Raw genomic sequence first — 27625 nt, forward strand, 5'->3', positions numbered from 1 at the left:
TGGGCCTTGTTTCTGCCACTTACTGGATAATACTGAGTAAGTCACTTACCTCTCTGACCCTCATACACACACACACACACACACACACACACACACACACACACACACAGAGGCACACGTACAGAGACACACATTCATATACACACAAAGACACATACACACACACATGCATACCACACACACATATATAACAGACATGCATGCACATATACACATACACTCACACATACATACATTCCCCACACATGATGTGCCCCTCTGTAAGATGGGATCCGCCAACTTGATGGGATTGGTGGGTTAAACGGGTTTGTCTTGGGTTAATGGGGCTGTTAGGTTAATGAGTTTGTGTTGGGTTAATAGGAATGTTAGGTTAAACGGGTTTGTGTTGGGTTAATGGGATTGTGAAAGTTAAAAGAGGGAACGAAGGTACAAGTGCTTTGTCACCAGCTGAGATTTTTCTGAAGGAGAAAGAGTTAAGTCCTGATAACACCTCCCAAAGGAGGAAGGGAGGAAAGGGAGGAGGACCCCGGACAAAGTATCAGAGAGGACAATGGCACTGGCGGTGGGGCAGGAAAAGCAGCCCCACAAGGGGCACGACTCGGAGGGGCTCCGACTGGCCCACCTGGCCAGCTTCTCCTAGGCAGGAAGAGCTGGGGCGGTAGGTCTGACCGGCCCCTCTCGTTGCACTGAAATGTCGTGTTTTCTGGGCGCTCAGATCTGAACCTGGCTGGGGAGTGGAGCCCCAGAGCTGGTGTCACCCCAGCTTTTGCTACCAAGGCTGGGAGGCAGACAGATAACAGAAAGACGGGCTTCCATAGACGACGTGTGGGAAAGCCCTAGAGGGTTCCTGGGTGTGGGTAAAAGCATTTCGCGGGGTGCAGGCCCGTCTCCCCAGCACGCCGCCCACCTCTCTGGGGCCAGCCTGGGGCGCAGGCCAGAGGCAGGGGGCTCGCTCCCCGCGCGCTGGGCAGGCGTCGTGCTTGGTGCCCCTGCCCTCGTTGCCTGACTCCCGGGCCCTGCAGCTCGGTCTCTGGGGCTGAGGCTCCCTCGGGTCTGTGGTCCTCCCTGCAGCCCACACCGAGCCCCCTCCCCTGCCGCTCCCGAGAGTGGGGACGGAGAGACCACGCTCGTTTAAGCTGCGCAGAGGCCAGCCGCCTCGAGGGCAAAGCGCTCAGCCCTCCTTGCTCACCCGCGTCGGTGTCACCCAGCAAGAGGAACTTGCAGGAATCCGTGGGCGGGGAAGGGGGCCAAGCAGCGCTCCCTCAGCAGCTAGGGTTCCCCCAGGCTGCTCCTCGGCCCGCCGGGCAGTGGGACCTTCTGTGCCCGCACCCCTCGCCCCCTCCCCGTTCTGAGCTGCAGAGGCTAGGAAGGAAAACGGTGGAGAATGCGATGCAATGGAATGGGGACTTCCCTGGCGGTCCAGCGGTTAGGACCCTGCGCTCTCACTGCCGAGGGCCCGGGTTCAATCCCTGGTTGGGGAACTAAGATCCCACAAGCCTCGAGGTGCGGCAAAAAAAAAAAAAAAAAAAAGAATAGAATAGAATAGAACAGAGTAACATAGAATAGGATCACAGGGCGGGAACCAAACTCCAGGGGTCATTTCAACCTTCCCTGAGTGGGCTGTTCACTGCCCAAGGGTGCTGGCAGGAAGGGTGCTGGGGCGCCACTCCCCACCGGTCCCCTGACCGAGGCCGTGTCTGCCAGAAGGAACGGGAGCCTTCCTCTCATTCCACCGTGCTGGGACTGGGGCGGATGGGAGCCTGCCCCGCACCAAGGCCAGTCAACGAATGAGCTTCCGTCCCGTCCTGGGAGGCGTGCAGGCGAGCTGGAGGAACCCAGCAGTCACTCGAGTCTCGAGGTCCTGCCTCTCCAGGGGCTGGAAAATCACCCCCCGTAGAAACCAGCCCCCAGAGCTGTTTCCACCGACAGAACGGTGGCATCCGGCCTGGGAGCACACCCGCCCCCCGACCCCTGCTCTCACCTGTGCCAGGACGTACTGGCACTCCCCGGGGAACAGGTACTTGAGCCCGTCAAAGGTGAGGTAGTGAGCCAGGCCCAGGGCGGAGCACGTGGCATCGCACACGTGGTCCGTGCAGTTCCACTTCCGGTCCCGACAGACACTGGGAACAGGATGAGGGGGATGAGGGCGGGGTCTTCGGGCGTCGGGACCGCGAGGACGCCACCCACCCTCCAGGAGGCCTCAGGAAGCGTTGGGAGGGTGGTCTGCAGCCTGTGGATCGGACCTCACAGGGCCCTGCCGTCATGAACCCACACATTTTTAGAGCACGGGGCCCAGGAGGAGAGGGAAGCCACACTGACCCCCCGTCACGAGGCAAAGAAGGGCCCTGGTTGACCGAGGTGACCCGGGGACACTCTGTCACCACCTGCTCCGGACGTGCCAAAGCCCAGCCTCCCAGGACATCACCTGGGAGGGGCCACAGGGTCTCTACAGAAAAGACACTGAGGCCGATAGCCCCTCTGAGGCTAAGGGGACACACGTCCAGAATGGCAGGAAAATTCTGAGCTGGGGAAACGGTGACCAGCTGTGAGCTTCTGCCAGGAGAGGGTGGGCAGCAATGTGTGTAAACCCACAGCGACTTGCCGGCTGCCCTATGGCCCCATCCCTCTGCCCAGTAACAGAGCCGACATCAGGAAGCCCGACAGGGGCGGCAGCGGTGGAAAGCTCAGACCTCAGGCCCCAGACACTAAGCCCCTTCCTGCCTGTCCCCGTGGCCCTTCACTAAAGTTGTGCACTGCCCCAAAGAAAGGCACGGTGAGTGAGCAGAGCCCGGGGTTGTGTGAAGGACGGTCTCTTTCCCGGCAAGCACACTTGCAATATGGCTGGGGGACAGGACAAGGCCAGAGAAGGACCCCCGATCCCATGCCCTGGGAATAGCTTGGTCACACATGCAGTGACGGATATGGCCCTTATCTTCCCCAGGAAACACTGCTGTCCAGAAAGTGTCCCCGTGGGGTGAGTATACGGGACGATAAAGTCTCCCATTTGACAGATGGAGAAACAGAGGCACAGAGAAAAGGAAAGGAGCAGCCACGTTACCACGGGTGGGAGGCGAGCAAGTGCCAGAGCACCCCGTCCCCCGTCCCCAGCGTCCCTGGAACCCTTCCCGGCCTCACCAAGTGTTGCAGTCCACCTTCACCGTCTCGCCGGGGCTGTACTCTCTGCCCTGGTGGAAGCAGGGACACCTTTCCAGGGCCACACACCTGTTCTCCTGCCGGACCTAAGGGAAAGCGATCCAAGAGTCTTGGGGCCGTAACGAGTGATCCAACAGCCGCGGCCAGAGGCGGCCCAGGGAGCCCACGCCCAGGCTGGGGCTGAAATCCCTGCTCTTGTCTACACCGGTCCCCCCCGGCTCAGCTGAAGACACTCTGACTACCTCCGCCCTCATACACTGCAGGGGCAGGAGCCCTGGGACCTGGTGGAGACTCCAATAACACATGTCAGAAGCCCTTGAGACGTGCATCTCCTTAGACCCAGTAATTCCTCCAGAGGACTTCTCCAAATGTAATAGAGTTATAGGCAAAAATTAATGTACAATTATTTATCATTCCAAAAAAAAAAAAATGGAAGCAACCAAGTGTTCAACAATAGGAAAATGATTAAACCCATTAAGGAATCTCCAGGTGATGGTGTCCTGTGGAGCGCATTAAAATCTGAAAAGTTTTGAGAACTACTTATGCTGTTAATTTCTAAAACAAGGGAGAAAAAAAACATATACACGTATGGTCCCAATGATGAATATATATATGCATATATTTCAAAAAAAAAAAAAAAAGTCTTGAAGGAAATATATAAGTTGCCTCCAAAGGGCTTGGGAAGTGTAGAAGTTGCCTCTGGTGAGCTAGGATAAGGGAATCTTATTTTCTTTTTTGGCTTTTAAATTTTTTTTCTGAATGTTCTTCATTGAGCATATACTATGTTTTGTAGTTGAAGAAAATGGATAATGTATTTAATAAAATGAATTAATTAGTGAACAATGCACTTAATGCCCTAGAGGTGAAAGCTGAATAGTGGCCACAGGCAGGGAGGGACCAGAACCAGAGGCTGGGGGTTTTCAAGCCCCACGTGCACCCTTGTCACCCAGTCCCCTGACAGTCCAACACACCCTCACGGGGCCTGCGCTCCTTCCCCACCCCCCCACCAGTGAAGCAGTAACTATGGGACAGGTTATACTCCTCAGGGGTGTCGGGGCCAGAGGAAAAGAATGAAGACCCGCTGGCCCCAGTGACCTTAGGGAGAGCTGGCCAAACCCACTCTGATCCCACACGTAGATCTGCTTCTGTCCCAACCCTAGGAGGCAGCCCTGGATGCCGGCTCTGCGTGACCCTGGGTGAAGGGACCACGGCACTCTGGTTCCAGAGCCACCTGAGGGGTGAGAAGCTGCTGGTCTGGGTGCCTTAGCACCTGTGCGATCCCGTCACTCCGCAAACAAGCCTGGGTTCCCTGGGCCTAGAGCCAGACAAAGCCCTGGGACAGAGCGGTCTTGGGCTGAACAAAGGGCTTTCATGTCAAGGATCACAGACTAAAATCATGTGTGTGCATATGTATATGTGTGCGTGCAAGTGTGTGTGTGCATATGTATTTGCATGCGTTTGTGGGTGTGAGCTTGCGTGTGTGTGCATGCATGTGTATGTGTATGTGTATGTGTGGGTGCATGCGCGTGTGTGTGTGTGTGTGTGTGTGTGTGTGTGTCGGAAGGGGTGGGAAGAAGAACCTCCACGACTCAGCCACCAGCTTCACGCAGCCTCTGGAGTGTTCCCGAGTCCCCGGGGCCTAGGGGAAGGGGCAGGATGGGAGCTAGAGTGAGGAAGATGCAGGGGGACCACGCTCTAGGTGGCTCTTACCTCCAGGGGCCGCAATGTCCTTGGCAGACATCCAGCTTAGGCACCCAGTAGGGAGGATGGCAGCCTGGTGGGAACAGGGAGGATGGGGAACGTCCCTCCACCCCCGTCTTCAAAGGCCTTGCCATCAGGCTTCACCCCCGCATCCCCCAAGCTTGTCATCTTTGATGTAAGTCCCAGACCCGCCACCTCGTGGCTACTCTGGGAATGGCCGTGGCCTCCCTGGGGATCCCTGACCTGCTCGCCAGCCCCGGCTCCTGCAGTTGAGACCAACCAGACAACGAGCCTCGTTACGGGAAACATTATGTGAGGCGAAGCGATGCAGGATGGATTCCAGAAAGCGGCCCTGCTCACCTCCCCTGAGCGGAAGCAGGCTGCGGGGAGGGATCCCAGGCCTCTTGGTCTGCGTGCTGGATGTTTTTACCTCCCTCCAGGGTGGACAACCCACTGACAAAAAGTCCTGCACTCCCAGGGCCCAGGTAACCCCTCGCCTGGGCCAGGGGTGAGTCCAGGGAGCCCGGCCCGCCTCCAAGGGACAGAAAACTCAAATCCCAGCTTGGCCATGAGATAATACTGTCACCTCCTTCCGAGCTCTCACTGACAAACCACATGGCTCCTCTCTGCCCTGCTTATTTTAGTGAAAGGAGATGACTAATTGATGGATTATGATATTAAAATAGGACCTTGGTATCAAATGAGGACAGGGGCATAGGTTTAGACCTAGGTCAGAGCTGGAGGAAGCAAAGTGGAGCCTTAAAGGGAGAGGAGAGGTTTCTCAGCAGGAGGCTCCCGACTTGGGACAGAAGATCAAATATCACCAGCCTAGCCAAAAGCACCCAGAGTCCTAAAGCGCTAAAGTATCCACAGAGATAGAAAGATAAAGACACATGCAGGAGATGGACGGGATGGGGATGAGAACGGGTCCACGTGTAGGGTGGGCCAGTACAGCAGCCCCGAAGTGAATTTCGTGCAAGTCACTTACTTGAACTTCATGTTTGAAAAGAAGAGAACCATTCCTGCCTAGTGTTTTTCCCTTTAGGACACCAGAAGGATAATAAGATAAAGTTGACGAAAGTTGACGAATGTCCTTCAAGGACTTCAGAAGAAAACAGGCAGAAATAGCTTTCGCCATTGTTCATCAGCTCATGACACCTTGAGTAAGAAAGCCTCATGCTGAGAACACAGTCCTGGGTCTTGATCAGCCCAAAGAAAAATTATGAAGTAGAAAAAAATTGGCATTGTTGCTCTTCTCTGAAAAGGCCCCATCTTCACCCCGCCATACTGACCCATTCTCCAGAATCTTTTTTTGCCTTTCAGCTGTCCTCTGTTCTCCCCACCAATACTTCCAGCTCAATGCAGCTGCCTTCAACTAGATGTTTGCTAGAGGAAAGAATCTGATGAAATAATTCATGCTAAAGTGTGAATGACTTCCTATGAGGATTTATAAGGTAAGCTTTTTTAAAGTTGTTTTTTATTAACCAAACTAAATTCATACCTATTATACTTCAGTAAACCTGATTAGGTGACAAATCATAGGAAGTGTAGGAGATATCTTTGAGACAGGAGGGCTTTCCTGGGCCTTTTAGAATTACATCTCGTAGGATTTACAGTGCACACATGAGAGGCCCTCTCTGGATGGGTCCCTCAGCCCAAGCTCTAGCTTTCAAAAAGCAGTGCCAACCAAAGGGGAAAGGGAGGGAGGGATAAATTGGGAAACTGAGATTGACATATACACGCTACTATATATAAAATAAATAACTAATAAGAACCTGCTGTATAGCACAGGGAACTCTATTCAATACTCTGTAATGACCTATATGGGAATAGAATCTAAAAAAGAGGGGATATATGTATATGTATAACTGATTCGCTTTGCTGTACACCTGAAACTAACACAACACTGTAAATCAACTAGACTCCAATAAAAATTAATTTTAAAAAAACAAAAAACACAAACAAAAAACAAACCCAAATAGCAGCGCCAAAGTCTTTTCAGGCTTCATAGTGGGCCAGTGAGAAAACTGGGCCTCAAAGGACCAGGGAAATGAACACATGTCTCAGCTGCTGAGAGCTTTTCCAGTACCAGCAGAACTGGGTACCAGTTTGGAAAATGTGACCACTGGACTTAAGAGCATAAGTGAGCATCTCCCAGACAGGGGTACTACACTGGGAGTCAGAAGGCCAGGATTTCCACTACACAGTTATGTAGCCTTGAATGGTTCTGTGCTCTTTCTCTCCTCGGTCTCCTTCTGTGTGCTCGGGGAGGGGGGGGGCGGGGGCGGGTGGCTGGGAGGTGATGTTGAAAGCGTGAGTCTTTAGGGCTCCTCGCTCTGCCTGGAGACAATTACAGCCTCGACTGAGACAGAGTGAGCCGGGCGGTGGGTTGTGCTTTGCTGCCACCTCGTGGTGGAGGCAGGTAATAGTCTAATTTAAAGGCAGGAGGTGCATTCAAGGATTTTTTAACCACAGAAAAAGACTTGGGAAATTTTCTAGGGCAACCCCTTTATTTTATTGATCTAGTGGGTCTTACATGTGGATCCTGAGGTCCAAAAAATTGCTCCCCAGTGTGCACTAGTTTCCTATAGCATCTCTGTCCATAATATGGTTCATGCTTTTCCTCCATGAACTTCTTGTAACCGCGGTCATTATACCACCACTTACGAAGCGACTTCCATGTACCCACCACTGTCACCTCCAATCCTCTCAAGAACCCTTCTGACCCAATTTTACAGGTGAGAAAAATAAAGACACAAAGATGTTAAGTGGCTTGCCACTCTGTTGAAGTAAACGTCAGGAGCCCAGATTCCAGCCTGGAAGCTCGGGGCAGCTTCTGCACCAACCATCCACCAGGGTGGTCAGAAAGCATCCCCACCCCTTGTCCCATGCAAGGAGACCTTGGCACCAGGGTCAGGAGCAGATGGAGTGAAGCAGAAAGCCTCTGATCTGAGCGGGTACCAGGCCCGGAACAAACTGCAAAGAGGGGGGTGGTCCTCAGGACCAGTGCAGGTCTGTGAGGACGCGAGTGCAGCCTGGAGGGTAGTAGGTGTTTAGAAAATCATGTGCAATATATCCTGTCTGTTACTCGTGTTTGTATGTCATTGCCTTTTGCTTCATTTTTCTGATAATTCACTTCTGTTATATTTACAAAAGCTTTGGTCCACAACAGATTGGAAATTTATGAAAATGGGCCCTTCCTGGGTCTCTCCAATGGACCAGAGGAGGGGGCCGGCCCAGCCTCTGAGACAGCCTCGGTTACGGATGAAAACAACGACTAAAGCTATTCCCATGATCCCATAGCACTTTCTGGTTTTAAAAGCGCTTTCACATATGACTCCTTCAGGCCCATGTGTGATGAAGGCAGAGCAGGAATTCTGTGCCCATGTTACAAATGAGGCAACTGAGGCTCAGCGAAAGTGAATGTGCAAAAGCGAGGAGCCAGGAAGCGGTGAGGCCGAGCTGGGAGCTGGGCCCTCGGGCCCCTGTTCCTACTCTCCCTGCTCCCTGTGGATCTGCCCCCCAGGAAGGAGCTGCTCCCTCCCCCTCTCGAGTCCTCAGAACCCCTGACCTCTTCCCCCAAACCCTCAGTGACATGCCGCAGCCTCCCACCTTCCACAGGGGATGGCCGAACGAGAAGCACCCCCTCGGAGGACGTCTGCACCCATGGGCCCAAACAGTGTTTTCGGCTCCTTTTCCTTTGCGTGGAGGCCAAGAACACGGGTCGCGGGCGGCAGCAAGCACATGGCGCTCTTCATAAATCACCCAGACTTTCCTGCTCGCAGATCTGGCCTCGACAATTTGCATGTTAGCTGGCATCATAATGAAGCAGTTGTGAAAACAGCCCAGTCCCTTATCCCACAAGCCTCAAGTTCACAACCTGTGCGGTTGGGGTGAGAGACACCTTGTTAACATGACAGATGTCCAGAGACTGTCCTCAGCAGGCCAGAGGCTGCAGGAATGCCCACGAGTCCCTAACGACACGTTCTCATCCTGCATTCAACGCCTCGCTCTCCACTGGGGATTTGGGACAATAATGCAATTATTGTGGTTACTAATATTTAAGACTCTCCGTACTATTTCCTTCGTGGGGGAAAAAAAAGTTCATTTGAAAGAGCCCCTCATGCTTCCAGTCTCCTGAGTGGCATCCCTCTTTTTGCCAGAGCTTTCTCTGATGTCGGGAGAATTTCTTCTCCAAGTATGGAGAAGGAACAGTCAAAATAAGAGGCCCTTGGGGTAAAAAACAACAATATGGAAGTTTCCTCTCCACGCTCCTATTTCTTGTCTGAGTTTCCCCCTCCTTTATACCTCCTTCTGCTAAGGCACCAAACAAGTTCTTCCAGTTTGGGGATGTTCCCTGGATAATCTCTAGCTCCCCCATTAGAAAAGACAGTTCTAGAATCCTCAGAGGCTAAGACAGAGGGGAGCACCCAGGGAGAATGGATAACAGCTACTCTGTCCGTCTCGGAGGAGAGAGGGTTGGAGGGAAAGAGAGAGACCGTGTGCCCTGCACACACCCCAGTCCGCAGCCTTCCTGAGGGCCGCTGGTGATGCATCCAAGTTTCCAGCTCCCACAGCCCAGGATACTTGCCCCCAAGCCGAGGCCTGGGCATCATGAATGACCTTTACAGCCATAAGAGGGCCATCTTGCCTCCCCCCACCAATTTTGGCCTCTAGGATTCCCACCCCAGCCCTCACTGCTCACGTTGGGTATGGGGAATTAAAGAAAGCAAGAAGATGGGATGCATTTGAAAGAGAAGAATCCAGAAGTTGCATCCTTCAGGGTGACAAGAATAGTCTATGTATATTTAATACACAGATGTCCTAAGACTAGACTTGGGATGGAGCTAAGGGGGCCTGGGTGTGCTCAGGCCATTGCCACCACCAGGATGCACTAGGAGCCAGGCGGCCGCAGACCAGCAGCTGGGGGACCACAAGGAAGGGCTGGCCGAGGGTGACGGTTTGCAGCCTCTGCCCCAGAGACACGGAATGTTAGGAGCTGACCAAGACCTCATGGCTCACCCTGCAGATGAGGAAAACAAGGCTCAGTGTGGGGAAGGGATTGGTGGGCCCGCGGCTTGCTGACGGCAGTGTCTTCTCTTGAGATACAGAGTTATACACATAAATGCAAATCATATGCAGAAATGTGTGCATGTGTGTGTGTGTGCATGCATGTGTCTCCTCATCTTCGTACAATGGCATGGAGCCCTTGGGAAAATTCTAGTGGAAATGCCCGTTAGCACTTTTAAGTATTTTCTGGAAATCCTTGCCTTGCTTCCTAGGGCACCGCTGTGCTAAGTTCTTGTATTTTTGTCAGCTCTCACCAAGATCAAGGTCAACCCCAGCTCTCCCATCAGCTCTCCCCCCGCCTCCGGCGGCTGACCCAGCCACAGAGGACTCACCCCTGCCCCCGCCTGCACCCCGTCTGCAGCCCCAGTGCCGTCCTTGTGTAGCTCTTGTTTCGTTCTCTCTCTGCCTCCGCAGCCCACCTCACTGTCCCCTGCCCGCGGGAACCCGGCAGGTCGACATCCCCCTGCGGCTTGGGTGGCTTACCATGCCGGGGGGGCAGAGGCAGCCGGACACGCAGCCCATGCTCACGCACTCCAGGTCGTAGTTCTGGCAGGTTTTGGCGCACTCCAGCCCTTCAGCCCTCGGGTTGTCAGCAGGACACACCAGCTTGACCATGGGGGGCCGACAGGACAGGCTTCTTTTGCCTTGGAGTCAGGAAAACCAAAGAGACGATCATCGAAGGGGTGAATGGATCTGCCCTCTACTCTGTCCTTTGCCCCCTGCGTGCAGTCACTCAACCCCAGAGGCTCAGGCTGCCCACGCCCCGGGACAAGGTACTGCTGGACCTCCAGCTGGGTCCTGAATGGCAGCCTCATCTACTCATCTGAGCTCTGACCTCTGCCTACACTGAAGATGCCCCTGCCGAGCTCAGCATCCCTCTAATGGCCCGCGGTCCTCAGCCCCCTTGACCCTGCTGTTGCCTGCTGCACTGAATCAGGACGCACTGCAAAAACATCCAGAGCCAGGCTTTAAAGGACCTGGGTTTGGGTGCTTAAAAGGAACCTTTGCTCCAACACATTTAATTTTAAATTCCTAAAATTAGTTAATTTAATCACAACAACGTTAAAGGGGGCTTTGCTCACATGGCATCCTCTGCCCAGCCCCTGGCCATCCCAGCCGCTCTATTTAAACCTGTAACACTCCATCCCTGGACACTCCTACACTCCCTGCTTTGTCATTCTCCGCAGGATCACGGTCTAACATCACCATTTGATATACCATTTATTTTCCTTCTTTGTTGATTGCTCACCCCCACCCCACCCACACACTAGAACATAGGCTCCAGGAAGGCAGGGGGTTTTGTCTGCTTTGTTCACTGTTCTATTTCCTGGTAATTAGTAGGTATCACTTTTGTCTGCTTTGTTCACTGTTCTATTTCCTGGCAATTAGTAGGTATCACTGTGTTGACTGAGTAAATGATGACAGCAGATAACTGACACAGCACCTGTGTTTCAAAAACCCTGGTGCATTGAATAGCATTTGTATCTTACATACATATGTAGCATTTAGTATCTCTTATGGACAAGAAAGTCAGAATTTCCAGCCTTGTTTTTATATGGAAACTTTTGTTAGGAAACTGAAACCCTAAGAGGTTAAATGGCTTTTCCAAATGGCACAGAATTCTAGGAGTTTCCTGACTTTGAAAAAAAAAAATACCTTCCTGTCACTAGGCTAGAAGACTCTGGGCAAGAGAAGCATCAGACCTAAGAGGCAGAATGCAACAGAGAGGGGTGGGGTGTTGGAAAAAAACGTTACAGTGAGAGAGAGCAGGAAGAAGAAAGAGGCAGAGGGATGAGTGACCTTGAGGTCTGCTATGGACTGAATGTTTGTATCCCCCCAAAATTCACATGTGGAAATCCTAACCCCCAAAGGTGATGCTTTTAAGAGGTGAGGTTTGGGGCAGGTGATTGGGTCATGAAGGTGGAGCCCTCAGGAATGGGATTAGCGTCCTTAGAGGACACCCCACGGAGTTCCCTTGCCCCTTCCACCAGGTGAGCACACAGCGAGGACCCGGAGGTGGGCCCTCACCCGGCCATGCGGGCATCCTGTTCTTGGACTCCCCACCAGGACCAGCTGGAAAACAAACGCAGGCACAGAGCTGTGTCACTGGGAGAGAGGGGGCCTTAGGAGAGTGAGAGGTAGGGAGAAGAGGTCAAGCTGGAGGTTGAAAATAGCCCATTTAGCTGCCTAAAGGCATCTCGCTCCCTCCTACTAGGAGGGTCCTTTCTAAGCGAGGACGTCGGATCCTTCTGATCCATAAACGTGGAATATGGTCCCACCAGGTCTCCCTCCTGTGCCTTGTCCTTCAACAGCACAGCATCTATTGGGACCTTCAAACTGAGGGCACCGAGTCCAAACCCCTCTGTCTCAAATCCATCAGAGAAGCTTTCTAAAGAGGTGTTCCGGTCAACGCGTCCCTCGGTAAAATGAGGCATGAAGGACCACTGTACCCACAGCTGCTCCCTGGGTTAAGGTCGCCGTGGGCAGAAGAGAGATCTCCCTGGTCCATCCTGCAGGCAATTCAGTCTTTCCCCATCACAAAATAAAACTCCTCCTGCCTCAACAATTGGGATGTGTACATGCAAAGGCACATCCAGGCCTGGAGGTCACACACGCAAACGCGTGCCTGAACGCAGCCAGCTCCCTCACCCACCCCACCTGAGCAGAGGGAGAGGAGAGCCCGCTGGGGGCGGTACTCACTGCGGTGGGACGTGGGGCTGCTGAGGACCGAGTCGGGCAGCAGGCGCCCCGGGGCTGCACTCGTGGAGCAGTGCATGAAGCCGTCCTCACAGTAGCTGCGGAGAGGAGGTCACAGCCTGACTTAGAGGGATTCCCCACCTCCCACAGCGTGCTCTGCCCCCTCCGGCCGGGCTCCCATCCCATGACCCGGCTGAAACGCAGCTGCTAAGGCCACCAGTGACCTCCACGCCACTGGACCCGGTGCAACTGTTTTCACTTCTTTTCTTACTTGCTCTCCTTCCACATTAGTCATCCCTGTTGCCTGCTCCATCCTTCTACGAAAAGAAAACAAAACATCCCTCCTGGTTTTCCTCCCACCTTGCTGGTTGCTCCTCTCGGGCTCACTGTAGCTCCGCCCCCCTGCGGACTCATCCCAGCCCCCCTCTCCTCCTCCTACTGTGTGTGCCATTTGCAAGTCCGGCCTCAACTACAGAGAGGACTCAGATTCACGTCACCAGCTCCAATCTCTCCGTTGAACTTAAGATCCACGTATTCAAATGCTTATGTGATAACCACCTGTGTGGCTCAGTGTGTCCAAAACTGAACTCACTATCCCCCCTCCAAAGCCAATTCTCCCCCCCGGGGTTGGATTCTTCGCATGAAACCACCATTTATCTAGTTTCACAAACCGGAAACCCAGGGCTCAGCCCTGACACTGCCTTCTCCCCACCCCCTACACCCTATCCATCCCCAAGCCCTGGGCTTGGTGGCTTGAATATCGCTGGAAGCCACACCCACCTCCATCTCCACTGCTGAGCCCCACCCCCATCACCTGGATGGTGCAAAAGCCTTCCCACTGATGTCCTGCATCTCTCCTCACCTCCCTCCAAAACACATACCTCATGGCAGCCCAAGTATCTTTGCAAAACCCAAATCTGATTATGTCACATTCCTGCTTGGAATCCTTCAATAGCTTCCCTTCAACAGGCCTTAGGATGAAGGTCAAACCCTTCCCATAGCCTCCCAGGCTCCACACGGTCTGAGCCCTGCTACCCGTCCCCTATCCATCCCCCTGGCCTTCTTTTCATCTTGAAGGTGCACTGCCCCACTCAAATGCAAATGCTCCTGCACACACTGTTTCCTCTGGCCCGACATCACTTACACACACACACACACACACACACACACACACACACAAAACCGCCTTTGTCCCCCCCTCATTTCAAGCTTTCATAGACCACATACTTTGCTTCCTACCACACTTGTAATTTTACATGCATTTGAGTTATTACTTGGTTAACATCTCTCTCTGCCACTGGACTATAAGATCCAAGAGGGTAGGGACTTCCCTGGCGGTCCAGGGGTTAAGACACCGAGCTTCCACTGCAGGGGGAGCAGGTTTGACCTCTGGTCAGGGAACTAAGATCCCGCATGCCTAGGGGCGTGGCCAAAAAATAGAAAGAAAAAAAAGATCCAAGAGGGTAGAAGCCATGGAAGATTGTCCCTCACTCCTCGCCACCGTAAACAAGGCTGTGATTGACATCTTCATACATGTACCCTACATGAAGAACTCTAATATATATGCCCAGGTGGGACTGCCAGGTGTGGATGTCCAATTCGCATAGACTGTGCCCCTGGCTCTCTCAGGTACAACTGGACTTGGGTTTGAAGGCAGCAAAGCACCTTCAGGATTCAAAGGAGGCCAGGGCATTGGAGAGGGGACAGGTAGCAGGGGTCAGATCCCATGGGGCCTGGGAGACCGTGGGAGGGATTTGACCTTCACCCTAAGGCCTGTTGAGGGGAAGGTTTGGAAGGATTCCAAGCAGGAATGTGACATAATCAGATTGAGATTTTGAAACAATACTGGGAGTATCTGAACAAGTCTGTGTCCACCAGGAGCAGGTCAGGGGCCCCATGTCCCATGGCCCCGCCAACACTTGGCATTATCCAGATTTCAAATTTTCCTGGTCTAACAGATATGCAGTAATGTTTATTGCTTCATTTTGCGTTTCACTGATCATAATGATTTTGAACATTTTTAACGTGACTGCTGTTCAATCAACATTTGTTGAATGAACAAGGGAATCAGCCCTTCCCTCCCTGGGCACATGCAGATTCTGTGCTTCTGGTTGTTAACTAACACCTGGCTTAAAAAGATCCTCCCCCAAATGCCATGTTCTATCTATCATTTGGACATGACCAAAAAGCTTAATTTTACTTCAAAAAAAAAAAAAAAGAAAACCTTGCAGGTAGGTTAAAAGTCAACTCCTGGCTCACAGCTGGCCTACCTGGAGTGAGCACACACTGTGATGGCTGTTTGGATACCACACGAATGGTCTGGAGAAACCTCCAGGCCACGTGTGCTTGCACCTTCCTACCACCTCTCCACGGGCGTCACTAGCACCTGCCCCAGCTGTGCTGATTCTGCAGTGTGTTGTCAGAAGAATAAAAATAAAAATAGAACCCTGGCGATCCAGTGGTTTAGAATCCGCCTTCCAATGCAGGGGACGCAGGTTCGATCCCTGGTCGGGGAACTAGGATCCCACATGCTGCGGGGCAACTAAGCCCGCTCGCCGCAACTACTGAGCCCACGCGCACTGGAGACCACGTGCCACAACTAGAGAGAAGCCCATGTGCCACAACCAAGACTTAACACAGCCAAATAAATTAATTAATTAAAAAGAATAAAAATAAATAGCCACAGACAAGCCCTGAGTTCCCTCTGGCTCACATTCTCCCTGAAATCCAATTTTCTAAATGAAGTGAAAAAACAGATGATCTACAGCTTTCAGCCCTGGTGCCTGAAGGGGAGAGTGGGAAGAGGAGGTGGTCACGGAGAGGCCACTGATGCCCAAACCCTGAGAAGAGCCTGAAGCCAGGGCTACCCCCTGGCCCCCTGCCCACCCAGGAGCTGCTGTCCCCCCCAACCTTCCTTGTGCTTCCGATATGGTAAAATTGGTTATTTTTACCAATACCAGCCACATTGCTGTCCTCCGAGTCACCCCAGCCCCCTACCCTCTGGCTTCTTTCCTCACCACACTATGAAACAAGGGGGCCACTGTGACCTTCTGATCGCCAAATTCAACAGCCTCTTCTCCATGTAACATGAAGAGTTCAAGGGTCCCTGGGTTCCAGCCACTTGCTGGGTGATTTGGGAAAGTGATAATCTCTCTAAGCCTCCAATTCCTTACTAAAAAAGCAAGTCCTGCTTGCCTAACAGTGTTGTTTCAAGGTCCCAGAGAGAAACACCTTGAATATTATAGCTCGACAACTATGGTAAAACAACCACTGGGCTAAGGCCAAATGCCCAAGCCAACAGAAGATGGTACTACTCCCCTGTTCCCTTCATGTCCGTGATATGGGCCTCTCCTGGTTCTGCCCTTTCCGCTGGCCTTTTTTCTTCGGCCTCTCTCATGGGATCCCCTTTCTCCTCCCCTGGTCCTCTGAACGTTCTCACATCTTTGGTCCTCCCCTCTTAGAAGCCTAGCTACTCTCACAGCTGTAAGAGGTACCTCCAGCCCCAATCTCTTACTCAAGCTCCAAACCCATAATTCCAGCCATCGGTTCCATTCATTCACCAAGATGCCCTCTTGGTCACTCAAAGTCATCGAGGCCAAAACCGAACTCATTATCTTCCCTCCACCTACAAAGAGTCCTCTTGCAGTTCTTGGTCTCACTGTTCTCCCAAGCATTCAAGTTCAGAACCCTGGGACCACCTTCAATACACCTCTCCCTCCTCCCAAACATCCCACTGGTCTGTTCACCTTCCCAGCATCTCTAGCTCCTGACTCCCTCCATCTTTGCTGCTATTACTTGGCCCAGGGCCTTACCTTCCGACTAGACTATATCAACATCTTCCCACAACTGACCTCATAACTCATGCAGCTTCCAGAACCTACTCCCTAAAACTACACTTTGACCCTATTTGCTCTCTGCTCAAACCCTCTGAGGTCCCATGGCCTACTGCTCAAGCATCAGTCCTCACCTTATCTTCCAAAGACCGACCCCTGATGCTGGTCCCAACTTCCCCCCGGTCTTATCTTTCCCTCATGCACACATATGTTCCCCCAGAGGACTTACCTTGGTGATTGATGAGTATGCCTTGTGCATTTTAGTCCCTGGACCTCAGCTCCACCCCCAAAACCCTCCACCCCACTTCTGCCAGTAGAATCCTCCTCAAACTCAAAAGTTACCTCCTGCATTGAGTCTTCCCCAATTCCTCCCAAACGGAAGAGATCCTTCCCTTTTCTGAATGAGCAGGGGTTTTTATGGCTCTGATATGGCGAGTCTACCAAATATAGTTATTTCATCTCAGTAAACATGAATGGTACCTACTTTGTATCAGAACGGTTAGCTACTAGGGATCAGGGCCTAAGATACAGTCTCTACTCTTCAGGAGGTCACAGTCTAGAGGGGAGATTTCACACATTTTTGCAGAAATCCAGGCCCAATGACCATAACCGTTTTAATACAAGTGTAAACAACCCACTTTGGATATAGGAGATTGGGAAGGATGGCAAATTAATCTCACTGGAGTGATGAGAAAAAGCTTCATACCACATGCAACGTGCAGACCCTGATTGGATCTTGACTTGGACAAACCAATTGTAAAAAGACATTTTGAGACAATCAGGAAAAAGTGAACATGGATTGAATATTAGATGTTATTAAGGAATGATTGTTAATGTTTAGGTTAATAATGGTATTATGGTTAGATTTATTTTTTTTAAGTGTTTCTCTGTTGGAAATACATACTGAAGTATTTTCAGATGAAATGAAATAATATCTGAGGTTTTCTTTAAATTATTCCAGCCAAAAAGGGGAGGAAGGGATAGATCAAATCAGAATGGCAAAGTGGTGATAATTATGGAGGCTGGGGCTGGATGCATTAGGGCTCCTTATACTATTCTCTCCAGTTTGATGTCTGCAATTTTCCATAATCAGGACATTTCAACTGGTTTCCCTCGTAGATTGTCAGGTTCTCTGGGGTCCACCCTGTGTCTGGTTCATCTTTAGGTTACAATCTCTAGCCCAGCACTGGGACAGAACTGGTGCCAATGAGGCGTTTATAAATGTTCTGTTACAAATTTCTTCTGCGACCGTGCCAGCCCTGCTGAAACTGACCATGACCAAGGGCCTGGGTGAAGGACAGCAGGAAGCGTGCATGACCTGGAGCTGTTTTTCGGGAAAAGCATGAAGCAAGTCGGGACAGCGATACACCCTTGAGGCAATGTCGCTACGGTATGCCTTCTCCTGGCTCAAGTGCTTCAGCCTGAGAACACTGACAGGAGGCTGAAGGGGAGAGGGGCAAGGAGAACTGCCATCTTTTGTTCTAGAAAAGGGAAGCTGAGACCTAGTGCAGAGAAATGGGGCTCCACACGTGACAGCTGGCTTACTGTTCATGACTTACTTCTGCCACCAGCCTGGAGCTCCAGTGCCCTGCACAGCAAGGCAGTCAGAAGACCTGGGTGAAACCTCAGCTTTGCTCCCGACTTGCTGTGCAATGCTGGACAGGCACTGCCTGTCCTGGGCGTCAGTTTACCCATCCATGAAATGAAGGACACGGAGGAACGTTTCCCAGCCCTGCCATTCCCGAGGTCCCCAGCCCCACTGCTCGACTTACCACATGGTGTGATGGTCCGAGAAGATGTCTTCGGGCTGGAAGATCTCACCGTCGTAGTAACAGGGGCACTGGGCCTTGGGCACACAGGCCCCGGTCTCATCCAGGTAGAGCCCCACAGGGCAGAAGCAGCCCTCGAGGCAGACGTCGGTGCATTCCTCGTCCGGGTAAGAGAGGGAGCGGCAGGTGAGGTTGCAGGGGGTCCCACACTGCAGGTACACCTGGCCTCGCGGGCAGCTCAGCGCTGGGGAGAGAGGGCGGGGCAAGGACAGCCTCAGTGGAAGCATTAAGATGACCAGGACTGTGGTTCTAGGACCGGGGGTGCCACCCCTTGCCGCTGGGACCCCCAGTCATATCTGAACGGTCACCGCGTTCTCTTCCCACTGTGAGCCAAAGTGTGTTTTTATTTTCACGAATGTCTGTTCTAATTACGGATGTACACATTTTCTCCTCTGCTTAACCAGGGGGACCTTGCTTTGGTCATCTCTGAATTCTCAAAGCCTGGGACATAGTAGAGATCCTGGTGGATTTTAAGGCTGTAAACATTAAAAAGGACTGGCGGGGATGGGCAAGGGCATTTCTTCCCTGATGATAATAATAACAGCTCCCTTAGCTGAGCACCTACTGAACGCCCTGCTCTTCACCGTGGGCTTTACGCCTTGGCTGCCTCTCAATGCCTTAGACCTCACAGCCCCGCCCCCCCCAGAGGTAAGCAACCTGAAACTTAACTTAGTGACTCATCAGGGTCACGCCTCCCAGGGAGAGGCCGAGGCAGGATTTGAACCCAGCTCTCTGAGACCCCAAAGCTCATGCTCCTAACCGTTATGCTCTAGAAAGGAAACGGTCCCCTAGGAACCAGGCTTTGGGGACGTGCCAGTCACAAAGAGCAGGGACACCCTTGGACCTGCCCCAGCAAAGCAGGCAGCGTCCACCTACCCACAGCCCTCACCCCACCCCTCGGCCCCCCACACAGAAACGGCACAACAGACACAGGCTTACAGGAAGCACGGCAACGCGGCAGAGCAGCTAAGGGAGAGAGTGGGCGCCAGATCCCAAACTCCTGAGTTCAAGTCCCAGCGCCCCCTCGAGTTAGCAGTGTCCTCTCTGGAATATAAAACTAACGTCCACCTGGGTCGCTATGAAGGTTAAGTGAGTTGAGAGCCGTGCCTGGCAGGTGGTGAATGTTTGCCACTTTATTGCCCTTGTGATAACAGGGGAAACGCAGCCCCAGCTCCACAGGCTTCAGACAAAGGTCCTCTCCTAAGAGGACCCAGCACTGGCGGGTCCTGGCCAGCACTCAGCCCACTCTGCACTCACGGAGCTCTCGCCTGATGATGGAATTCTTTACTGGGGGGGGGGGGGGGGGGAGGCCCTTGGATCTTTCAAAACGCTTTCTCGTTGCTGATCAGCTGTCGTCCAAGAAATGAGAATCTCACTCTGGGGACACTCCTCCCGGGACCATTAGAACCCTTCCCTTCCCTGTTAAAAGCCATTTCTACGGCAGAAACCCGCTGGCTGTGTCCCACAGAAGCTGTAAAGGGAAAGCCTGGCCATGAACCTCAGAAATGCCCAAGCCCTGCAACTTCCCTGCCTACAACTGCTCCGGGGGTGGTGTTTGAGGGGAGGGGCTTTAACCATATTAGACACAGGCTTTTCTCTGAACCAGCAGAGAGGCTGGGTCATTGGATGAATATTTAGAGCAAAGATAGATTAAAATGGGACGCGCTGGGCCATAAAGATGGGAATCCCATTCAATCCATTGCGCCTACGACTAAGAGGGCAATTTCACCCATCCAGGAGGAGCAGGAGCCCAGAGGGCTTTTCTCTCTGGGGAGCTGGCTCGGAGCTGTGTTCAATTTCTCCTTCTTCCCCAGAGGTGATGTGCATCAGTTTAACAGATGTTGGCTGTGTGTCCACGGCGTGGCAGGGGCTCTGCTAGGCTGAGGGATGCAGAGACGGTAAGACTTGGTCCCTGCCTGCCAGGGGCCCGTGGTCTTGTCTTTCCAAAGGAAACATAACCAGTTGACAAGGAAAAACATGTGTCCTGCTTCTCCGGAGTCTCCTCACAGCACCCTGCAAAGCAGCTACGCAATCAGGCCTTGCTCAGGGCGTGTCCCCCAGTGGGTGTGGCCTCTTCTTGGGGATGGAGTTAGTGGTTTAGGAAGCCTGTTCATTTCTCAGGAAGGGAAAATGAGGTGCAGGATGAAGGCAGGAACCCAGGCATCCTGCCTACCTTCCTCGGGCCTCAGAGGGACAACCTGTGACCACCTGGCTGGTTTTCACTGGTTCAACTCATAGAGACAGACTTCTCTTGTCCTTAAAAGTCTCCAGGGACAGGTCCTTCCCACCACCCACACTTCCTGCCTCAGGAGCCAGGAAACCCTAAACAAAGCTCAGCGCCCACTGCTGCGGGGTCAGCTCACCCCCCTTGTTCTGTTCTGGGTGGAGGTTAAGAACTGCCGCTCCTAAAGTTTAAAGAATATTTCGGTAAGCCCTCAGCCTGCTGGGAGACTGTCCTAAATTAGGAAATCCCTCGGATGCTGTAGCACAGGGATAATGCGTAATTGCTAACATTGGGGGACAACCAAAGCATAGTCACAGACAGACGCCACTTACTCCAAATTACGCCCCCAGTTTCTGAACAGCAAATGCTAATAAGGGTTTTTGGAGGGTGAAGTAAAGTGCTCGAAGCAAGTTACCCAGAGAGGTCCCAGCCTCAGTTCTCCCAGCTGCTGGCCCATGACCCCGTGACACCCCAGGGCTAGAGGCACAGGGGCACAACCTCACACATCTAAACACTTGTTCCGTTTCGTCCTTACTTTGTCTCTGCTTCTTGTTTTTATAAGGTGGCTTAGACTCGAATCATAAGTTGGCTCATTTGACCCCAAAGAGTGACACTTCTGGAGCCCCTAAACCTAAACTTCTCTTCAAATACATGATATTAAGTCCTTTTACCGTTTCTTGTAGTTCCTATTTTCCTGCTCTGTCAGAACCACTGACATTTTAGTCTCCAAATGCATCTACTTCACCCTATAAATCAGAGCATCCACTAGACCTTATCCTGCTTGAATGCCTTCACTTCTACGCATCCTAACTATTATTCCACCAACAGAAACACCATTTTTGTCAAGAAAGTGCTTTTTAAAAGCCTGGTCAAGTGCACCGCATCCAGAAAGCCTTCCTTGGTTGCCCCTGCTTTAATCTACTAATTCTCTTGCTCAGTGTGACAGGCACCTAGTAGGGAGGCAGCTTCCATCTGTGCCTCAAAAGGGAAGGTCGAGGCCCTAAAGCACTGCTACAGCCTCGCCACGCAGGGCACTCGGCAAATGTTCCCAGAGCGACAGTAACAACCAACCAGGGACCAGAGTGCGGGGCAGATACCAACTCGGGTGCCAGGCATCTAACAGTGCAGGCTGGGACTCTCACGTCGTCTGGGGACAAGGATGTTATTCTACTTTATACGACTTCACACAGTGCTGGAGATGTGGGCGGGGACTGCCCTGATGGTTTGCCTGAAGTTATAATCAGAGGATTGGTACCTGCATCTCCCATCACTTCATCAGATCCTCCAGGGATGCAGAGACCCACTGACTCCTCAAGCTGGCCCTACATGCATCCCACACTAGGTGGCAGAGACCCCAGGAAATCTCGGCCAGGCAGGGACGGCAAGGTTCTAGGCCCCCAGGTAGGGGGTCAACTTGCCCTCCAGGCACAGGTCCGTCCCCACCGCGCTGTCCTTCGGGGAGATGAGACTCGAGAGGAGATGGGAGGGGATGCCCTGGGCCCCGTCCAGACAGCGCTCTGAACGGGACCAGCGCGGAGGCCACAGGGCATCCGAGTGGATCCCGCTACGTGGCGTGGCAGTGGAGGGGCGGCGGGCGGGGAGGGCACCCACCGCAGAAGCTGGGCTCCCGCCACCCGATGCGCACGCCTCTCCGGGCACAGGCCGCTGCGTAGTTGGCCACCGCGTCGCACAGGCAGTCTCTGCCGTTGGAGCAGGAGCACACGTCGTAGCGGCAGTTCTGCAGGTAGGGCAGCGGGCCCACGGCGCCGTGGCAGGCCTTGAACTTGGGCGACGTCAGGATGGCGCAGGACTCGTCCGCGAATCTGGCTGTGGGGAGAGGAGCGGCGTGGCCCGGGGCCCCGCACGGTCTGAGGCGACCGCAGGCGATGCGCGCGCGCACCCCAGGGTCACCGGCTCCGGCTCGAAATCCCCGTCCCCGCCCCTCCCTCGCTGCGGCAGCGGTAAAAACAAATTCTCGCAGGTCTGGGAATCATGGCGATTTTTCTTCCGCAGCCAGTATACTTTCCTGATGGCTTAAATACATAATCAACCACATTTCCTAGGGAGAAACGGTTCCCTGATGAGTAAGAGGGTAAGGGGGGCAGTCGATGTAGGCCTGAGGACGCTACCGCAGACGAATCTGCCCATGGCCAGCCCCGTGCATCTATCTTACGATAATTTAATTAATTGCTGCTCCGAGAGACCGAGAACGTCCAGAGGAAGAACTACGCGCTACTCTTTTCTTTCCCAGGGTGTGGCCCACGGAGGGTGCTCAATAAAGAGACTTTGAAGAATAAATGATCCAGATGAAGATCATCAAATGCTGATGGTGAGAACAAAGACCCACCTCCCCCAACGGTGGGCGCACCATCCACGGAATGCACTGGAACCCGGGGGTATCTCAGGGTTCTGGGGGCGCGCCTGCCCCTCCCCCAACGGTGGGCGCACCATCCACGGAATGCTCTGGAACCCGGGGGAATCTCGGGGTTCTGCGGGCGCGCCTGCCCCTCCCCCCGCAGTGGGCGCACCGTCCGTGGAATGCTCTGGAACCCGAGGGAGCTCGGGGCTCCGGGGGCCCCCAGTCCAGGGCTCACATACTCAGGCGCGGGTTGAGGCTGCAGGGGTCGCTGGGCTGCTTCCGCAGGTCCTCGCAGTCCGCACGCAGCTTCCAGGCGTTTCCGAAGTGCTCCACCAGGGGCTCCACCAGGCCCGCGGGCGTCAGGAAGTCGTCCCCCTGGTTGCCGTTGTAATTCCCGCACAGGCCGCACGTCCTCCCCGAGTAGACCGGGGACAGCTGCGGGGGACACACCACCGTGGAGCAGCCGCCAGAGCAGCCGCCAGAGCAGCCGCAGCTTCCTTGCTCTCATGAGCTGGTTTTCATCAAAAGCGATCCCCAGGTGAAAAATAGATATGAATTTAATAAACCACAGCTAAGCCCCAGGCTGCAAAAGAAAATAAAACAGGAACTGCAGTATCTTCACCCGCAGCCCCGTGCCCCCTCTTAAATCCTTAGAGTCAGAGACCTGTCCTGCAGGAAAGGGTTTAGAGACTATCCTGTCACTTAACGACGGGGACACAGAGAGGGACAGCGACTTGCCTGAGGTCACAGAGCTATGACCGGTGGATGGGCGGAGCTCCGTCACCCTGCCTGTCAGAGGAGATGCCCAGGGGCACGGAGTGCAAAGCCAGCGCCCCTTTCTTGCACACTTATCTCTGCCACACACACGGGCGAAGCAGGCTGAACTGTTATGGTGCAAGTCTTCTGAGAACACTGGGTGACCAAGAAAAACACCTTCCTAACTTCTTTCTGTTTTTTTAAATAAATTTATTTATTTTACTTATTTATTTTTTGGCTGCATGGGGTCTTCGTTGCTGCGCACGGGCTTTCTCTAGTTGTGGAGAGCAGGGGCTACTCTTCATTGCGGTGCACGGGCTTCTCATTGCGGTGGCTTCTCTTGTTGCGGAGCACGGGCTCTAGGCTCGTGGGCTTCAGTAGTTGTGGCATGAGGGCTCAGTTGTTGTGGCTCACGGGCTCTAGAGCACAGGCTCAGTAGTTGTGGCGCACGGGCTTAATCGCTCCACGGCATGTGGGATCTTCCCAGACCAGGGCTCGAACCCGTGTCCCCTGCATTGGCAGGCGGATTCTTAACCACTGAGCCACCGTCCCCCTTCCTAACTTCTTGATTTTGACTTGGCCACTGAGCATCACTGAGGAAAAAGGGCCCTGAGCCAAGGGTTGTGATCATGATCGGAGGAGGTGGGGGTCAGCGAGGACCCCAGGGCAGCCTGCGAGGGTGATCAGGAGGGGATGCAGGCCACCGGCACGTGGCTTGTTCTCCATGCTTCTGAGTCTGGGATGCACATTCAGGAACATTTTGGGGAGTCGAGCCTGTCTCTCACACGGTACAGCCGGGGCCATCTGCTGGTCTCTATTGAGGAGGGTCCTGGTTCAAACTGGAGCAAAGGCTGGGACCCCAGGGCCCTGACTCTTGCTCTGCAATTTACCAGAGTTAAACTGTGGCTGCGGAACCTCCCTGTGTTCTGACACCTGCTCGGGCTGGGCTCCGTAAGGTCATCTCCTGGAGCCCCTTCCAGCTCGGACTTAACAAGATGCAGGACGAACAATCTAGTGAGGGTTCCGAACCCATATAAAATGTACCCAAGTAAATATCATTAATAAGAAAGAGGATGGAGTAACGTTTCCTCGTTTGCTTGACAAATAGCAAGTGTTGGCACATCAGGCACCAGCCCCTCCCTGACCTCGCAATGAAAACGTCAATCCTCCCACCTAGCACTTCCTGCCCCTCCTCTGCTTTCTCTCTCTCTCTCTCTCTCTCTCTCTCTCTCTCTCTCTCTCTCTCGCCAGGATTTATCACCTTCTAACACGTGACACAGTTTCCTTGTTGGTTCTGCTTACTGCCTGTCTCCCCGCATTAGAATTTAAACTAAACGAAGCCAGGATTCTGCTCTGCTTTGTTTCACTGTTGTACCTCGGCCACCAGTTCGGTGAGTGGGTGGTTGAACAGTGTCCGGACAGATTCGTGAGTGAGCGAGGCTCTCCGCTGGACGCCGACGCCCAAGGCCAGCCCCGGCGAAGCAGTGACGCTGGGGATGCGTCTGTCCCCTCACCCCCGTCTCAGTGTCCGCTCTCTTCCCTCCTAGTTCTCAGGCCCTGAGTGCCTCATGCTTCCCAAGTCACCTCTGGCACACCCGCCAGGTCTGCCGTCTCCACCCTCCTCCACTCTCTAAGGCTGTCTCCTTCCGTCCCTGGGGCTTGTCTCAGAGGCTGGCTCAGCAAGGGTTAGGAGAGTGCGCGTGCGCGTGGAAGCCAGGCCAGGCTGCCCTCCTCCCCGCCCCCAGTGCCTCAACTGTCCAAGATCAGGGACTTGGAGAACGCACTTGCTATTTGCTATCTGAAATAGCAGTGTCACTTCTGACAGAATGAAAAGTGTCAGAGAGTCCTTTCTACTCCGCTTGGCCTAATGCCGAGCTGGGCCTGCATCACGGCCGGCAGGGCCCCGCTGCCTGGACCTCGGGATCCGTACCTCACCCGGGGAGCCCCCGGCAGCTCCTCATCCCACCTCATCTGGCTGCTGCCTCGGGGGGTGCCCGCCCTGCCGCTCCCTGCTGTCCCACCTCCAGCAGGTGTCTTCACCTCGGCGGTCCCCACCAACCCCGGGGTCAGCATGGGGACACGTTCCCTCCACCCCATCCACAAACGCCCCCTTTCCTCCTCCAGCCGAAACACATAGGACATTCCCCAGGCCCCGGGGTCGTCTGCCCCGTCCTGAGTCTTGACCAGGGAAGGCCTCTTCTCTTTAGCCAAACTGACCAAATGCAGCCCCAGTGATAACCCTGCATCTCATTCCCACAGAAACAACTCCCCCCCTCTCTCCTCAGAGGAGACAAATAAACCTGAGGCAGGGAAGTCAGCCACCCAAGACAAGACCAAGATATCATGTGCCTGCTGAAGGTGGGGAGGGGCACCGGACAGATCAAAAGCGCCCTCTCGGTGTGGTGGGAGATGCCTGAGAAAGTGGGATGGCTAACAGGGGCACCTCCCTTGAAGACCAGGGTGCAGGAGACCCAAGTTCTGCTCTCACTCCGTAACCAAATGACTGTAAGTCACTTTCCTGCTCCAGAAAAGATAGGATCTTTAGGGCTTCCCTGGTGGCGCAGTGGTTGAGAATCTGCCTGCTAATGCAGGGGACGCAGGTGCGAGCCCTGGTCTGGGAGGATCCCACATGCCGCGGAGCAACTAGGCCCGTGAGCCACAACTGCTGAGCCTGTGCATCTGGAGCCTGTGCTCCGCAACAAGAGAGGCCGCAATAGTGAGAGGCCCGCGCACCGCGATGAAGAGTGGCCTCCGCTCTCCGCAACTGGAGAAAGCCCTCGCACAGAAACGAAGACCCAACACAGCCATAAATAAATAAATAAATAAATAAATAAATTTATAAAAAAAAAAAAAAAGATAGGATCTTTATTTCCAACTGTACTCGAGGGGTTGATAAGATCTCCAAAAACCTTCATGTTCTATAGTGTGTGGTCACAGTTTTATTTTTTATAAAAGGAAAAAAAGGCGTTCATTTGGAACTTTCTCAGGGTCTTCAAAGACAAGAGAAAGAACATGACATCACGAGGATGGAGGACACCAGGATGTCATCGAGGACACCAGGATGTCATCGAGGACACCCCAGGCGCCCATCACGGGATCATACCGAGGGCCTATGGAACACGGGACCCCCGGAAGCAGGAGGGGACTCTCCAGGGATCCTAATGTGCTCAGGGCGGGGGTTCTCAAAGCGTGGACGTGGGACCCACGGCAGGGGGTGATCCCCGAGACCCTTTCAAAGGGTCCACGAGGCCAAAACTATTTTCATAATCATACAAAAACGTTATTTGGCTTTTTCCCTCTCGTTCTGTACAAGTACGCAGTGGAGTTTTCCAGAGTCTGCATGACACGTAATATTGCAGAAGACTGAACCCAGAAGCAGATGAGACTCCAGCTGTCTTCCATTAAGCCAGTCATTAAAGAAATTTGCAGAAACATAAAACAATGGTATTCTCACTACCTAATTTTGTTTTGGAAAACAGATTTTTTAATGTTTATGTCAATGTGTAGTCGCTTTACTCTTGTTATTTTTTAATGAACTAATAAATGTCTCTGATTTAATTTCTAATCTGGTAAATATCAATAGCTATAACCTCCATAAAAGATCTCGGGGTTCTCCATAATTCTGAAGAGTGCAAAGGCATCTGAAGACCTAAAAGTGAGAAGCGCTGGTCTACTGGGGGCGACACTGCCCGGGGAGCTGATCAGGTGCGCGGTCCTGGGCGCGTCTCCCGGCCCCCATGAGCCTTGCTTGCTTCGTTTATGAAATGGCAGTGACAATGCCTTCTAGGGGAATTTCCAGAGGGAAAAAATGTATCTGGAAGCCCTGTGAAATATATGGCTCCCTCTCCAAGCATGACTCTAGGGCCACAGAAAGCAGAGGAAGTGGCCCCTAGGCTGCAGAGGCCCCGGGACCAGGGGAGGGATTTGGTAGTTCCCAGGACAACCTTTCACAGGCAGTGGGTACACGACACAGGGTCTTGGCTGTGAGTCCCCCAGTGGGCCC

The 27625-nt window shown here is 53.2% G+C and overlaps 1 protein-coding gene across 4 annotated transcripts in view; it reads right to left on the reverse strand.

The window, feature by feature from the left end:
* Positions 1 to 27625, reverse strand: part of VWF (von Willebrand factor) — a 161112-nt gene that overhangs the window by 57894 nt on the left and 75593 nt on the right. For all 4 annotated transcript variants that reach the window (XM_059935150.1, XM_059935147.1, XM_059935148.1 and 1 more), the window contains 7 exons: positions 23106 to 23301; positions 22119 to 22334; positions 18227 to 18467; positions 12625 to 12719; positions 10408 to 10568; positions 3136 to 3239; positions 1982 to 2120 (listed from right to left, as the gene is read on the reverse strand). In XM_059935150.1, the coding sequence (XP_059791133.1) occupies positions 1982 to 2120; positions 3136 to 3239; positions 10408 to 10568; positions 12625 to 12719; positions 18227 to 18467; positions 22119 to 22334; positions 23106 to 23301 (1152 nt within the window). The remainder of the gene's footprint in view (positions 1 to 1981; positions 2121 to 3135; positions 3240 to 10407; positions 10569 to 12624; positions 12720 to 18226; positions 18468 to 22118; positions 22335 to 23105; positions 23302 to 27625) is intronic.

The sequence above is a fragment of the Balaenoptera ricei genome, chromosome 10 (genome assembly GCF_028023285.1).
Source record: "Balaenoptera ricei isolate mBalRic1 chromosome 10, mBalRic1.hap2, whole genome shotgun sequence".
NCBI lineage: Eukaryota > Metazoa > Chordata > Mammalia > Artiodactyla > Balaenopteridae > Balaenoptera > Balaenoptera ricei.